Here is a 17,809-nt window from a genome sequence, read left to right on the forward strand (position 1 = left end):
AGTTGTATTCATAGGCACATCTTGAAATTTCAAACGAAACTATGGCCTTAGGTCCCTCCTCCCCCCGTTAAGCGAAACTACGTTTTTGTTATCTAGGCTACTCGCTAAAAAATTTATTCGGAAACAAAATTAGGAAAGAATAAAACTAAGAGATATTATTTGAAAAACAATTTTTTTTTGTAGGGAATAATTTTATTAAATTTTGATTAACGATCTTCTGATTATAAAAATTCAAATCGGATATAAAGTAATCACGTCTGCCGAGTTATTCGGTAGAGCGGTTTTGCTATTATCTATATTATATTATACTTGTAGATTTTTAGCGGTGAAAGTTCGGGCGGCCATGTGGAAATTGCGAAGAGGCAGGGAGGCCGACGTATTTGGGATACGGTTTCGAGCCGGGCCTGTATCGGAGAGGAGCGGTGATCTCCCGCCTGCGAGGAACAGTTGCCAATCTCCCGCCTGCGGAGGAGGTTTTATAGCCTCGCGATGGAAGCACGGCAGCAAGAATGGCACCCCACGACTAAGGGAAGGTCCTTGTATAGATTTATATAGGATGTGAGGGGGATGGTATGCCTCTCCAACGTTTTTAAAGGTAACGGGAGCCCGAGTGCTCTCCAACCGTGTAAATTTAAACCGATAATTGTTTCGGTTCCGCCTGGCAGCCGATGAGCTGTGCATCTGCGGGGAGGTCCAGTCTCAGCTCTTGGGAGGGCCAGAACTCAGGCCATCCTGAAACTTAGAGGTGTAGGGAAAAATCGGCCACCACAAGCGGCCGAGTCAGTGTAGCGAGAGCCGCATTGTCGGACCGTGTGGGAGTTCCTTGATGCGGTCGCTTTGTTCAACCGACATCGGTTTACCTAAGGGAAAAGACTCCTACCGCGTTGCTGTAGGAAGCTAACCGAGAAATACGGCTGGCTACTAGCCAGATTAAGGCTCCAAGCGTTTTATTGATCGACAGTTACTTGCTGGCGTTCAGCGGCCTAGGCGCGGCAGCGAATTGCTGTCTTTGACGTGATAAATTAATTATCGACATATGTTTTAGTAGTAATGGGGTGGTGGCGGGAGAAATGCCAAGCAAACCGATACTCGTAGATCGATTCTACATTTTTAGCGGATTTAAAAATAAATCGGAAATCGCTACCCGGTCGTGTTTATGTATAAGATTTTTTCGTCCGCTCTATCGGACGCATATCTTAAAGAATTTTGGCGAAACTCGATGAGGTGATTTAAACCTATTGAGAATAAAGTCCTATTGATTTTGAAGCGAGTCGGTTCAAAGGAACCGGAGTTAGAGGCAAAAAACTTGGTTTTCGGGTTCGTTTTCAAGATTAATTAAAACCGGAAATCTTACTGTTGCGACAGAGTTTGTAACGTCATGAAAAAGATTTAAGATCTATTTATAATCAGTTTTTGTAATTTTCCATCGATCGTTATCGATATTTTAAGGTATTTCTCAAAAAAACAATTGTTTGTCCCGAATCCTAAAACAATTGATATCTTTAAAATTACAAAGGTTTACTCGCCATCGGTCGTAATTACAAAATAATAAATCGCAAAATAGAGTTACTCTAAATAGATTTTGAAATAAATAAAAATAAATAAAACTCGTGTATCAATTTTTTTTTTTTTTTTTTTTTTTTTACTTTATTAAAATTAAATTAATAATTATAAATGTCTTGGTTCAATTAATTATTAAGCTTTTAGAATATTTCGCGGCGCCCCTGTGAAGAGGCCGCGGCGCACAGTTTGGGAATCGCTGTATTAAGGGTTTTTTGTTTTACTATTCACTTAATTTACTTACTGGAATTAATATTTAGTAGCTTTTTATTTCTCAGAAGCTTTTCATACACCCATAAGAATTATCGAATAAATAATTTCACGTATTGAGTAACATTAATTAAAAAGAAAAGAAAAGAAAAGAAATATTTATTAGATAAGAAATGTTTATTAGATTGAAACAAACAGAGCTGAAATAAATAACTTTATTATACTGATGTATCAGTCGTGATTTATTTGTTTTTACGTTGATTTTAATTGAATCTGTCGAACTTTTCAATGTCATTCGTTTTCCGAGTATTTGTTAAATATCATAAATTATGAAACACTATTGCTCGCGTGCGCGTGTTATTTTGCAACTTAATAATCATTTAATTTAAACGAAGTAAATTTACGTCTAATTACTGCCTTTAATTCGCGATATAATAAATCTGTCGGTATTTTGCGGTATCTGTTTAAAATAGTTGTGATATAAGTAAGTTTATATGGAATGAATTATTGTATATAACGGAAAAATCTTTCATTATTTTATCTCGTATTATGTCGGAAAAAACTTATATTCAATCGTATTTGAAAATTGTTATTCGTAATTTTTTTTTTAATAGTGAACGGTATTTATAAAGATGATCAATCATCTTTTATCGAACTAGCAATGTTAATTTACGGTTGTTGTAGTAGATTAAATAAAATACTTAAAAAGCCTATATAATATTTGTCTTTGGACGTTATATTCGAATACGTCAGGAAATAATATTTCCTCAGTTTTTCATATTTATAACGATTATTATTAAAAAATCGGAAAAAATTTCTCGTATTTTTTTTAATTTAGTGTATTATATTCGAGGTATATTATTATATACTTCTTTTGCGGTCGGGCTTTGCGGTAGCTGCAGATCATAACTGATGACTGTCGGTGGAAGACAATCTGTACATCGTACTGATTATATATATGAATGATGAAAGATATGATATTGCTGTTTCCAACTGTGAGATTTGTTTTGTAATTCATTTTTTGTGAGCAAACTTACAGTTAAACTAAAATCTGTAGATTATAATCTAATGATTATACTAATATTATGAGTGACATAGTTAGACATGGTGCCAGAAAATCATGAAGAACAGCTGAATATTGATTTGTAATCAAGAATTACAAATAATTTTGTATAATTTTTTGATATTTTTTTTTATTTCTAGTTACTTAGGAAGAAATTGTACTTTGAAAAAATAAATCAATAAAATAATTATAATCAGATATATATATGTCATTTGCCGTAAACGAAAGATTGAATGCGACAAGATACGAGATGCATGTCCCACAAAATAGCATTGGCATTCTCAAGAAAAAAGCATTTCATGCCGGGCTTAGTAAGGAAAGTGAGGACTGAAACAATTGCCCATCAGCTTCTACACAGAGTAGGCCAAGCCCACTAAAACGCAGAAAATCTTTCAGCTCTACAAGCAACACCTTCACTCCGTTCACCACCGGGACTGGTCGTGTATGAAAATCATTATTCTTAATGAAATAGAAAGAAATTGTACCTCTTACCTCTTTTGTGCTTTATATGCATCAGTACATTGTGATTGCGACAGATTATGTAATTCAATAACTGAAGATAAGACTTCTGCTAGGTCAAAGAAAATTATTCACGAAATGTACCTCACAGTTGGGAACAGTAACATCATGTGTTTCATCGACTACTCTTTTACCTATTACCTATTAAATGAATGAACATGTAATTAGATTACGCACAGCTGATTGGTGTTAGCACATTATATACTTTGCTTCTACTTACTAAAAATGTAATTAATTCTTCTATTCTAATATCATTGTAGATGTAAAATAGTTAATAAAAATTATTTGTTTTAAATAATTAAAACATTTCTCCTGACATTAGGTATTCGTGTGTGATCCTCGTATGTCACAACCGTAACCGGCAGAGGACAACTTCCTCACGATGAGAGTTTCTGCAAGAGGAGCCCCATGGCAACACTTAATCCGTTGGAGTTTATTATCGACGGTAGCCGTCCAGTCACTTTGCCACCTCGCTCGCAGTGATTGTTTTATATGATTGATAAAATCAAAGGTACTAACTCGGGTGGTGAAAGGAGGCTGAATACATGCTTCCTTGGCAGCAGAATCTGTTCTTTCGTTACCTAGAATTCCAACATGGCTGGGGATCCAGCAAAAACCTACCTCCCTGTTGCGTTTATTTAACTCATAAATGTCAATGACAGGATGTTTGGAATAAAGGTTTTCCAATGTCTGGAGAGCACTGTACGAGTCACTGCAAATAAGAATGCTCCTATATTTAGGGCCAACAATACTTAGAGCCCTATCCACAGCGAGTAGTTCTGCGGTGAACACACTCGTAACACCGGGTAGGCCAAACATATAGGACTGTTCATTGATAACAAAAGCACAACCAACGTTACCGCCATGCTTCGACCCATCAGTATATATCCCCACGCCTGGGTTCAACTTGGCGAGGAGAAACTGAAACATCTGCCAAAAAACAATAGGTGGCGTGGAACGCTTATATTATGTTGTAAGATCAAACGTAAATTTTACATGGTGTATTCTCCACGGGGGGTTCGAGCACGGACATGATGGAAAGAACGAGGGAGAGTTAACACTCATATGCTGCAGCAGACGTCGTGTACGGACACCCACAGGCGCAGTACAACGTGGACGGTCCTCATACTCACTCATATTAGGATTCCCTCATATTTGGCTGTCCGCTGAGACAGCCAAATCATACAGACATCTGTTGTTGCCTACTACAGAGCTTAAAATTATATTCAGTCAAAACTTCAATTGTCTATACTGTGTGTTGTGTTCACACAGTTATTAGTATTTTGCTATATTTTCATAAATTCTTTATAATACTGAAGAGATTTTTTTCTCATTTTTATTTGCTACATGGCCTCTAAAAAGTTGATGGATGCTCAAATCATCCAGACAATTATTGTTACATTAGAGGTAAATGTACGCATAAATCTCAAAGAAAAACTTATTTCTGGATTGCGCACTCAGGGACCAAGATAAAATCTGGGTGCCTCGTGTTATTTTTATATGATGCTCAGTAACTGAACGGTTCAACAGGAAACGACGAGCCCTGTTATTTATCATGCATTAGCTGCATGGAAGTCCTTCAGAGACATTGTTGGTGGTTTTTAGGCAACAGAAAAGATGAAAACTATGTTTATGGTTAATAAGCTGTTAAAAAACTACAAATATTTAGTACGTAGGATGTCATTAAAAATTCATTTCCTACAGTCTCACCTAGACTTTTTTCCTGAAAATTTGTGCTCTGTCAGTGATGAGCAAGGAGACCGTTTCCGTCAGCATCACTACCAAGGAAGATGGGACGCTAGAATGATTGATGACTGTTGTTGGTTTTTATTAAGAGAAACTGATAAAACATCGTATAAGCGAGAAAACATTTGTAAACTTATTTTAAAAACTTAGTTCCAATGATTTAATCGTTTAAAAACTCTATTGAATATATTTCAATTCATCTTTATTTGAATAACAAAAACTTAGCTGATTTGAACAAATTATAAATGAATACATAAAAATAATAACTTTTTTGAAATATTGGTATGACACTGATTATGCATTTATTGATAAATAAATCGTATGTATCTAAAAATGCAATGTATTACACAAAATTTTATAAGTTTTGAATTCAGCACCCAATATTTGTTAAAATACCATGCCCAATTCTAGATGTGATTTTTATATTTTGCTGCGTTTTAAAAATTCTATTAGACATTTACAGTACTTACTTTTTATTCAATCCAGATTTGAAACTACGGTTGATAGTCACTTTAACTAAAATTTTCTTTTATCTTCCATAACCATTTTCCGCTTTCAATATTATATTTGAGAATCAGTAACCATTTTTTTTGTCACAGCTTCCATGAATTTAAAAGTACTCCCAGTACAGCACCTACAACTCAAAATCACTTGGCAAAAAGATTAGTAATGCACTTAATATGAACTGTTAATTTTTTTTTTTTTTTTTTTTTGTTTTGCGTAGGAGGAGGAAAAGCTCTACCAGCCACCGTCTGCGCCCGCAACAGACGGTAGTGTCGGGCTCTCACCGACTAAAAACCTCCCCCTTAGGGAGGAGGACCCTATTAGGGATTGGGATCGTGGACGCGACTTAACTAACTAATAATAAAATAATATCTACGTTGTACCTGAAAAAAAATACACAGCATATACAAAATTTAAATCTATTTTCATAAAACTTAATTTACACTGCTTATCTAAGTAATTTTAATGTAAAATTTACGTTGAACCTGAAACAGAAACATACACAAAAATAGACATAAAAATTTCCTACAGGAAAGTTCCTATCAGGGGACCCTACTGGGACTAGGCATTGGGATCGCGGACGCGACTTAACTAATAATAAAATAATATCTACATTGTACCTGAAAAAAAATACACAGCATATACAAAATTTAAATCTATTTTCATAAAACTTAATTTACACTGCTTATCTAAGTAATTTTAATGTAAAATTTACGTTGAACCTGAAACAGAAACATACACAAAAATAGACATAAAAATTTCCTACAGGAAAGTTCCTATCAGGGGACCCTACTGGGACTAGGCATTGGGATCGCGGACGCGACTTAACTAATAATAAAATAATATCTACATTGTACCTGAAAAAACATACACAGCATATACAAAATTTATATCTATTTTCATAAAACTTAATTTACACTGCTTATCTAAGTAATTTTAATGTAAAATTTATGTTGAACCTGAAATAGAAACATGCACAAAAATAGACATAAAATTCCCTAAAGGAAAGTTCCTATCAGGGGACCCTACTGGGACTAGGCACCTACCGCGATTTTATAAGAATATTATACTATCAACTTAAAAACTACACAACTTATTTTCAACATGAAAATTTATAATATTAAACAATAATAATAAAAGTAAGTACCTTTAGTAGAAAATTATCCTACAATAAAAGGGAGTACCACAATGTAAGGAGGGCCACTTACATGGCAGCTCTCCCTTAGAATATTAAATGAACCGTTGAGTTACCTGAAACAAAAGAAAATAAGACAAATTCAATTAGCGGTTGTGAAATTAAATAGTTTTGTTTTAGTTATTTAATTCATTTCATGTATGATAGCACTTAACTTTTTCTAACAAAAATATTTATTAGGAATGATTAGGTGGTTCATTTTTACTTCTTAAATATTTAACCTGAGGTACAAGTATTTATATAGACATTTTTTACAGAAATAGAATCACTAGCTAGGTAGGTACACAAGAAAAGCTATACCTTCTTCCAAACTAGATAGATACAAAGAACACTGAATTTTTTACGGACCCCGCATCGGGTAGATATCCATTGAGAAATCATTGAAAAACACCCTTTTAATAGATCAAGGTAGAAGAAAATAAAGGAAAAAAGTTGAAGTTAGAAGGTGAGAAAGGAAGATTGCTAAACAAGACAACTCGCTCAAAAAAATTCTAGGCCCCTTTTAAGGCAGCAAGGATTCCTCTCGTACAAGATCAGAGCGCTTTACCAAGAATAAATGCAAAAACATTATTCTGAATTAAGGTTCACTGATGTAGATGGTAACAAATCTATATCGCATCCAGGAATGTGTGTTATATGAACCTACTTGGCCGAGCTAAAATTTTCAGCTAAGAATAATGTTGAATGGTAACAAAAATCGATACAGGATATCGGTATACCACCTGATCCTTTTACTAATTTTTATATTATTTTTTTAAAATCATATTTAATATTTTTATAGAATGAAATACATCATTTATTTTCTTATTATTTTTTACAATTTTATATAGGTTTCCACTTGCTTTGATTGCTCTGGTATTTAAAATTCATGAAATATTTATGTGCCATCTACTTTATAAGTATATTCAACAAATTTTGACAAAGAGGTGCAAGCATGGTTTCATTAAATTTTCAAGCCCCCGTCAGGCAAGAGATTCATTGTCAAAGCAATTAAAACAATAAAGGACTAAACAGAATTTCCATTATCAAAAACAAAAAAACTTGTGAAATCACTTCTAAATTTTTACACAGTATATTTTCTATTAAAATAATACGTTAAATGAAGGTATTGCTTTGTTTCATCTATCAAAACCCATTCTCTATCTGTAAACATATATAAAATTCATTTTTATTATAATTAAGGAGGTATCTAAGTGAAAAGATGACAGTCACGACAATAATTTGATTCTTATTTCATTTATTTTACACATGAAATCAAACAAAATCAGTTGCTTTTCATGGCTATTCTTTACATTATAAAAGAATAATTGTCTTCTACAAAAAGAATAATTGAGTTAAATTATAAGTACATGTTGCATTTCAATTTTATTAACAATGATGAAAAAAAATCAAATGATGTACAGTTGTTAACTGATAAATACTCAAAATATTCTTGAAATATTGTAAGCCAAGAAATGTACATAATAAGTTATTAAGTTTAATTGCTGTAACAAAATTCATAAAAATTTGTATATACATATATATATATATAAAATTTAACATTATATGAAATTTAAATCACCTAAACACAGTAATTAGATTATTTATACTTATGTTCCAATAACCGGTTTGTGCAGTATCTTACACCTTCACTTGCTATTATATTCTATCTTATTCTTTTTAATTTATTTGTATTATTTTTGTGTAAATTATAAATATTTTATTTAATTAAATAATTATAAATTATAAATGTTCACAGTACATTTATGTTCATTTTTTTGTCTTAGGTCATTTGACTGGTTTTTGATGCAGCTCTTTAAGATTCCTTATTTAGTGCTAGTCGTTTCATTTTGGTATACGTTGTACCTGTACAATAGGGTATGTTGTATACCCTAATTATGTTCGTAATATCATTTAAAATTTCACAAAAGATAACATTATAATTTATCATAAAAAATAGATATCATTAAAACAAATAAGTTTTAATGTAATAAAAATAGAATTTAATACATACTGGAGATGCAGGGTACTGCAAAAAAACAGTCTGTGGAAATTAACATGGCAAGTGTAACTTATCTAATTATTGTGTTTTGGTGGTTTATATTTCAAATAAAATATTTATCAGAGACAAATTAGGCATTGACCAGATACTGGCATTTCTTGATATGTAACACTATTAAGTTTCTTTTCTTTATTATACTGTTTTTTCCTTTATTGCATTATGTTGTAATTTGCCACACAAAATTTCTGTGTTTCGCATGACATTTAATGATAGATCTACCTAAAATTTTTAAAAAATTTAGAAATAAAAGTACCTGCAGTATCAAAAGAGAAAGTTACCTATCAGTGATATAAACTGGGGTCTAAACTAATGGCCTGACCCGCTCTTTTTCTGTTTAGCCTCGGGAACCACCATAAGGTATTACTTAAGAAGATGATATGTATGAATGCAAATTAAGTGTAGTTTTGTTCAGTCTCACATCGACTATTCCTGAAATGTGTGGTTAATTGAAACCCTACCGTGAAAGAACACTAATATCCACAATCTAATATTCAAATCCATTTAAAAGTCTTTACTAGGATTTGAACCTTAGAACTCTCGACTTTGAAATCATTTGACTTGCAATGACGAGTTACCACTAGACTAGCCACAGTGGGCTAATGCCCTGACCTTGGCCCCTGGTACAAGGCAAGTGATAATGGCCGGTTGAATTCACAGAGTGAGTATCTCCAATACTTGGTTGCTCTAACTGAAGCTAAACATTACATAAACGGATGGAGTCTTAATAAATACTAGTATTATCATGAAATTATATGGTGTAGTAAAGAATTAGTAGTACCTTAATATTTTACCATTTGGCAACACAGCTATACATTTATCGCCAAGGCTAATCCAAAGATCAAATCCATCGAGCAGCTGAAAGAATCGGTCGATCTGGTAGTCTGAAGAAATAGGATGCAGCATGAAGTGAAGAGTTGATGAGATGTGGAATGTAATCTGGTAATCTGTATTATTTCTAGTCTTATTTTTATTTATAGTTTGTAAATTTTTGTAGTGAGGAAGATAACGTTAATTTCTCACTTTGATATTGATCGCACTTTAATTTCACACTTTATTTTCACCAATCACTTTATTTACCCCACAATTTCAAAATATGTGAAAATAAAATAATTACACACAAAAAACTAGAATCAGTACACGCCTTTTTAATATGCAAGGCAAATATATTACATAAAAAAATTATTAAATTTTGAAGTAATTTGGATAACTGTTATGGTAGATGGATTTTTTTCAAATAATCATTCTACTTAGGTTTTTACCACAAAAAATTGGTAAATTTTGCAACTAAGTTAATTGTTTTAATAAAAAAAAAGCAAATAAAGTGAAATAATTTATTATGGCACCTCTAAAATCAGCTGACTCTGGTTTGAAAAAATTAAACTAACATGCAAGCATGCATCTTCTCTGAAGCTGGTTGGCTGAATGCAGATTGGGGAATGCAAAGGGTATTCAAAATTTAAAATATTTCAAATAAAATAAAAAATAAAAAATTCTTAAAACTGTAATTAGATATAAATATGCTCTAACCTTCAATTTGATTAACACCTACCAAAAAAATTTAAGAAAAAGCTTATGTAATATAATATATATCAAATAAAAAAAAAATTAAAAATAAACATTATATCCTACATGAACCAGATTTAAAAGCTGCATTTAATTAAGAAATTGCCTCTATATATTTACTTATTTTTTTAATTTCTTGAACTTATTTAAATGATTAATTTTGTCAATGAAATGAACAAAATTTAAATAATTTACAAAAAAGGTAATTTTAAAAACCCACTCATTAATATTTCAAATAAAATTTTATAAAGCAATTTAAACTAAAAAAAGGAATTTTTATGCGATTAAATTTAAAATTAAAATAAAAATTTAAATTATTAAACTGAATTTTTTATGAATTTAAATTGAGTTAAGGAGGACTTCAGCCACTGGTAGTGAAGTGATGAGCTGAAAACACAATAAACATAGAATAACTAAATATTATGAATTATATGAATAACTATTTCTAACATTAACATATTTATATATCACCCCCCAATATATAACACATTTATATACACAGCACCCCCCAACCGAACCCGATGAACGATATCGGGATGATGAAGTACGGTCGCGACGCGGTTGACGCGGCACGAATGCTTTATGTACCCGGCACTTGCAAAAACTATTCATTGCATACAACATAGATATTTACAATGTCAATATGTAATCAAGAATTATAATTAAAAATAATTGTGTATCATATTAGGTAACTGATAAGCTAAGATGAGAATAATACACCCGGAACTGTGCAAGAGCACATTGAATCTCCTACCCGTTAAGGAAAACATTGAAATAATATATCCTGAACTGTCACAGCATATAAGATTTGCTTCGTGTGAAGCAACAATCTAAAATAATACACCCTGAACTGTTTCAGAGCATATCAGACTTGCTAAGTTGATCAAAAATTTAAAACCATACAACCTGAACTGTTTCAGAGCATATCAGACTTGCTAAGTTGATCAAAAATTTAAAAACCATACAACCTGAACTGTTTCAGAGCATATCAGACTTGCTAAGTTGATCAAAAATTTATAACAATACACCCTGAACTGTTTCAGAGCATATCAGACTTGCTAAGTTGATAAACAATTTATAACAATACACCCTGAAGTGTTTCAGAGCATATCAGACTTGCTAAGTTGATCAAAAATTTATAACAATACACCCTGAACTGTTTCAGAGCATATGACTCGCTAAGTTGATCAAAAAACCATACACCCTGAAGTGTTTCAGAGCATATCAGACTTGCTAAGTTGATAAAAAATTTAAAACCATACACCCTGAACTGTTTCAGAGCATATCAGACTTGCTAAGTTGATCACAAATTTATAACAATACACCCTGAACTGTTTCAGAGCATATCAGACTTGCTAAGTTGATCAAAAATTTATAACAATACACCCTGAACTGTTTCAGAGCATATGACTTCCTAAGTTGATCAAAAATTAAAAACCATACACCCTGAAGTGTTTCAGAGCATATCAGACTTGCTAAGTTGATCAAAAATTTATAACAATACACCCTGAACTGTTTCAGAGCATATCAGACTTGCTAAATTGATAAACAATTTATAACAATACACCCTGAAGTGTTTCAGAGCATATCAGACTTGCTAAGTTGATAAAAAATTTAAAACCATACACCCCGAACTGTTTCAGAGCATATCAGACTTGCTAAGTTGATCACAAATTTATAACAATACACCCTGAACTGTTTCAGAGCATATCAGACTTGCTAAGTTGATCAAAAATTTATAACAATACACCCTGAACTGTTTCAGAGCATATGACTTCCTAAGTTGATCAAAAATTAAAAACCATACACCCTGAAGTGTTTCAGAGCATATCAGACTTGCTAAGTTGATCAAAAATTTATAACAATACACCCTGAACTGTTTCAGAGCATATCAGACTTGCTAAATTGATAAACAATTTATAACAATACACCCTGAAGTGTTTCAGAGCATATCAGACTTGCTAAGTTGATAAAAAATTTAAAACCATACACCCTGAACTGTTTCAGAGCATATCAGACTTGCTAAGTTGATCACAAATTTATAACAATACACCCTGAACTGTTTCAGAGCATATCAGACTTGCTAAGTTGATCAAAAATTTATAACAATACACCCTGAACTGTTTCAGAGCATATGACTTCCTAAGTTGATCAATAATTAAAAACCATACACCCTGAAGTGTTTCAGAGCATATCAGACTTGCTAAGTTGATCAAAAATTTAAAACCATACACCCTAAAGTGTTTCAGAGCATATCAGACTTGCTAAGTTGATCAAAAATTTAAAACAATACACCCTGAACTGTTTCAGAGCATATGACTTCCTAAGTTGATCAAAAATTTATAACAATACACCCTGAAGTGTTTCAGAGCATATCAGACTTGCTAAGTTGATCAAAAATTTAAAACAATACACCCTGAACTGTTTCAGAGCATATCAGACTTGCTAAGTTGATCAAAAATTTATAACAATACACCCTGAACTGTTTCAGAGCATATCAGACTTGCTAAGTTGATCAAAAATTTATAACAATACACCCTGAACTGTTTCAGAGCATATCAGACTTGCTAAGTTGATCAAAAATTTAAAACCATACACCCTGAACTGTTTCAGAGCATATCAGACTTGCTAAGTTGATCAAAAATTTATAACAATACACCCTGAACTGTTTCAGAGCATATGAATTGCTAAGTTGATCAAAAATTTAAAACCATACACCCTAAAGTGTTTCAGAGCATATGACTTGCTAAGTTGATCAAAAATTTAAAACCATACACCCTGAAGTGTTTCAGAGCATATCAGACTTGCTAAGTTGATCAAAAATTTAAAACCATATACCCTGAACTGTTTCAGAACATATCAGACTTGCTAAGTTGATCAAAAATTTATAACAATACACTCTGAACTGTTTCAGAGCATATCAGACTTGCTAAGTTGATAAACAATTTAAAACCATACACCCCGAACTGTTTCAGAGCATATCAGAGTTGCTAAGTTGATCAAAAATTTATAACGATACACCCTGAACTGTTTCAGAGCATATCAGACTTGCTAAGTTGATAAACAATTTATAACAATACACCCTGAAGTGTTTCAGAGCATATCAGACTGCTAAGTTGATCAAAAATTTATAACAATACACCCTGAAATGTTTCAGAGCATATCAGACTTGCTAAGTTGATCAAAAATTTAAAACAATACACCCTGAACTGTTTCAGAGCATATTAGACTTGCTAAGTTGATAAAAAAATTATAACAATACACCCTGAAGTGTTTCAGAGCATATCAGACTTGCTAAGTTGATAAAAAATTTAAAACAATACACCCTTAACTATATGACATATCAAATTTTCTGTCTGTATATACAATCTAATCTGTGTGTTGTTACAGTTAAATAATTTGAAACTGTATTTCTAAAAATGAAACCGAATTAGAAGACTGAACTAGGGAAATATTAACCAGAAGATTTTTGTTTCATAATTTCAACAGAAAAATGTTATCGATTTGAAGAAATATAACTTAAGGGATTTTTCTATTATTTTCAATATTAAAAATAGAAGATTTTTCGAAGAAATCAATTACTCAGAGAGTCTTTAATCATAATGAATTTACTTGTATTTTTCATATTTCTTTTTTTCCCTTTTGTACCTGTGCAGGTGTATGCATTACTATCCAGACCTCTTGATTATCCCATTTAAGATTCTCTAAGAATGCATTTTCACAGCATAATATTGCCAATCCTGGTTGGAATTAAAAGTCTATAATTTATATTATTGAAAAAAAGGTAAAGTTGCTAATGAATAGCAAATGGATCAAGTTACGATTAATGACAATGCAAGTGAAAAGGCGGTAATAATGCAAATACTAAATGTAATATTGAAGTTACCTGTATCTGTAGGATTATAGAAAAAAATTAAATTTTATTATTCAGTAATCAATAAGGAGGTCTTTTTTCATCAACAATATGAAATATAATTACAAAGAAATTCTATATGTGAACAGTGGGAGGTGCAGAATGATTAATAGCAGGTGACAGGTACCAATTAAATTACAAATTCTAATCCCGTATAAGATAGAGAATGTGCTCGATTTCAGTTTTACATGGTTTTGGAAAATTGTTTATAAAAAATATACATTTATAGAAATAAACTAATAATTTCAGTGGATAACCACCAGGCAAGATATGGCATATATTCTAGAAGACTAAAACCAGGGGGTTTATATATATAATTTGCTCATATAAAAGGTTTAATATAGTGTATTTTTAGGTTGTAAAAATGTCAACGGTAATAGTGATAGGCCTTTTAAATAGAACTAAAATGATTCCTGATGGATATACTGTAATAGTTCCTTGATGGTTCTCTGTAGAAGTCCAGTATACTTTCAAATACTGTTTGATGGTGTCAAAAATAGTTTTATTTAACATTAGATGGTTAGGGTGAAAAGTTTTTTTTAAACGAATGCCAAAAAATCTGATTTGTATTCTTAAATTTGTTTATATGTAGATAATCAAAGGGTCATTTTAGAATTAATTTTTTTGTTAAATATGGTTATTTATTTAAGAAATTACTTAGGATAATTATAAAATAAAAGTGAATCCACAAAGAAAATAAGATGCAAGGATGTTTTACATAAACAGATCAAATACGATTGAACAAAGCCAATACTATGAATTAGCAAATCACAAATTTCTCCTTATTTAAAAAAAAATTGCTGTAAAAATAATTAATTTAAAGAATACTGGAAAAATTGTATAAAAAGCCTGTTAAGTGGTCCTTCTTCATTAAAATCAATTATAATTTAACCTCTTTGAAGACCCAGTTATAATTTAATAATTGATAATCGATTTATATTACATTTAAATTTAGATATTCAACTCAAATACAGCAAAATGAATGATATACATAAAATACCCATCAACTAAACTTAAATTAATTAGTGTAATTAATGTTAGTCAATGTTAGTAAAACTATTTTTTATGATAAAACAGTTATATTTCTAAGCTACATAAAAAGAACATGCAATTACAAGCTACATAAAATTACTTGCTACATAACAAGTACATGCAATTACAAGCTACCTAATTATTTTATGTATATTATTAAAATTACTGTTTGAGCCAACAAAACCGTGTAAACATAATTTGTATACGAAATATGCATAGTAAAAACATTTATCTCTCTCCAAAGAGGTTAAATTTAAATATTTAATTAAAAGGTTAGGAAACTAATATTTTGGAAAAATTGTATTATTTGCATTACATTACAAATTAGAGAATTCACATAAAGAACAAAATTACAGTGTACTACTTGTTATTATGAAAATAAATGGAACCTTTACAGTATATGATCATTTGACTATTTTCTTAAAAGTATGAATATAAACTGGGATTGTATTTTTCTTCCTGTATGAAGTTTTACAAATGGCTATACATAAATTCAGTAAAATAATTGTAACTGAAAGAAAAAGCAGAGTAAAAAATTGTAAATGATTTCAATGAAGAAATTATTTTGAATAATTCGCTAACTTTTTTATATGAATGTGGTGACAAAAGAGATATATGACATCAGTACCTTAACCGCTAAAGTATCTAACCTAACAAAGTTAAGAATTACATAAAAAATATATTAAAGCGTAGAATAAAATTCACTTAGAAGAAAAATGAGTAATTAAAAAATTATGCCCTTATTTTTTCTTTCTACCTAGTCATCTGTATAATCAGAATAAATAAAAAATTTGCACCTGCTTGAAAATAATTAAAAAATAAGATTAAACTTTTTTGATTGTATTACAGTATTCAGAAATTTGAGTGCCGGTTGGCAATTCACTACAAATGGTAATGGATCAAATGAAAATGGATTAGAACAAGTATTATTTGGATTTGAATATTCTGTTTTTATTTATTAGTGAGCTGAAAAAAATTAAAATAAATTTAGCTAAAACAGGTTTGGTTGATTACACAATAAAACAGCTTTACAAAAGATTTCTTTTTCAGGTTACAATCGAGAGACCCAGAAATGAATGCAGTTAACTACAACTGACGTCCAGGAAAAATTTAGAAATATGGGAAACAAAAATAAATTTTAAATTATCTTTAATTAAGATAAAAGATAATTTCTTATTATTATAAACTCTTGAGAAATAAATGAAGAATACCTATGTAATAATGGAAAATATTTGTACAAGTGATAATTGGGGCTTTTATTTCTAGAATTTTCTAGAGAATTACAGAAAAAAGAAATTGAACATCGTAGATGTGAAAATGTGTGGATCTCCAAAAAGATTTAGTTCAATGATTTTGTATGAAAGAAGATTCTGATTGTTCTAGCGGGGAGACAACACAATTATTATGATCTGAAAAACTAAAAAGGAATAAGTGTATTTTAAATATGATATAAAACTGCACATTGTTATTTTCCTAATTAATTCAAAATACAAACTGTTCTTTTAATACAGTTTCTAAAAAATATTTCCTGTTTCAGCAATAATAATTAAAGTATTTGATAATGAAACTATAAAATTTGATAGTTCCTACAAGATATTCATTGTACTAAGGTATTTGTACTTATTTTCAGTAGACATTAAAGGTAGCCAAGCGCAAGAAAAAACTTGTCTATTCAGTACATATAGATTACACTTTACTATTTATACAAGTAATCTATCCAGATGTAATATAAAAATTAGGCAATTCCTATAAAATTATTGAAAATATTAATACATTTTATAGCATTTTCTTGAATAAAATTCATTTTAGTTCCTACATAAAATTCATTGGTAATTAATTTTATAAAAATTTTGCCACGTTGATGTATCAATTTCAAAAAAGATTACATCACCCCCTTTTTTTTTTGAATAAACCAAATTTTGTAAAATGGAAGATTATTATTTATCTAGAATAGATTTTAAACTAAAAAAAAATCATTAAAAAACAAAATTTCATGTAAAGTAGATATAAACTGTGGCAACGTGCTTTAAAAAATCTACGTTAAATGTTAATTTTCATTAAACTGTAATAAAGAAAAAAAATGTTTAATTTAAAACCGATACATTAAAAAAAATAAAACTATGTTGTATGCAATAAAATAAATGTCCCTCACTTTAAAATAATGTCCTAAATTATGTGGTTTACCTTTCTAGAAGATTGTTCATAGTTACCACATAAACGACATGCACTCAGCAACGGTCAACGGCGAACTGAGAGATGTCTTACTTCGTACGACGTCACAAGATAGATTCAAAACAAGTTAATTACAGTTCTGCGTTTCTGATTGGTCAATCATATCGGAGAGTTTCGTTACAGACCCGAGCGACTCCCTCGTGACATATCTTATCCGTCCAACGTTAACATTTTGACAAACAACTTTGTTTGTTATAAGAATTGAAAAACAAGTTAATTACTTTTCTGTGT

At 30.7% G+C, this 17,809-nt stretch overlaps 1 protein-coding gene across 1 annotated transcript in view; it reads left to right on the top strand.

Annotated features, from left to right (window-relative positions):
* Nucleotides 1-16,801, top strand: part of LOC142330946 (methyl farnesoate epoxidase-like) — a 41,245-nt gene extending 24,444 nt beyond the window's left edge. The window contains exon 5 of the mRNA XM_075376411.1: nucleotides 16,397-16,801. Within this exon, the coding sequence (XP_075232526.1) occupies nucleotides 16,397-16,422 (26 nt within the window). The 3' untranslated portion in view covers nucleotides 16,423-16,801. The remainder of the gene's footprint in view (nucleotides 1-16,396) is intronic.
* The last annotated feature ends 1,008 nt before the right edge of the window (nucleotides 16,802-17,809 follow it).

The sequence above is a fragment of the Lycorma delicatula genome, chromosome 10 (assembly GCF_047948215.1).
Source record: "Lycorma delicatula isolate Av1 chromosome 10, ASM4794821v1, whole genome shotgun sequence".
NCBI classification, from domain to species: Eukaryota; Metazoa; Arthropoda; class Insecta; order Hemiptera; family Fulgoridae; genus Lycorma; species Lycorma delicatula.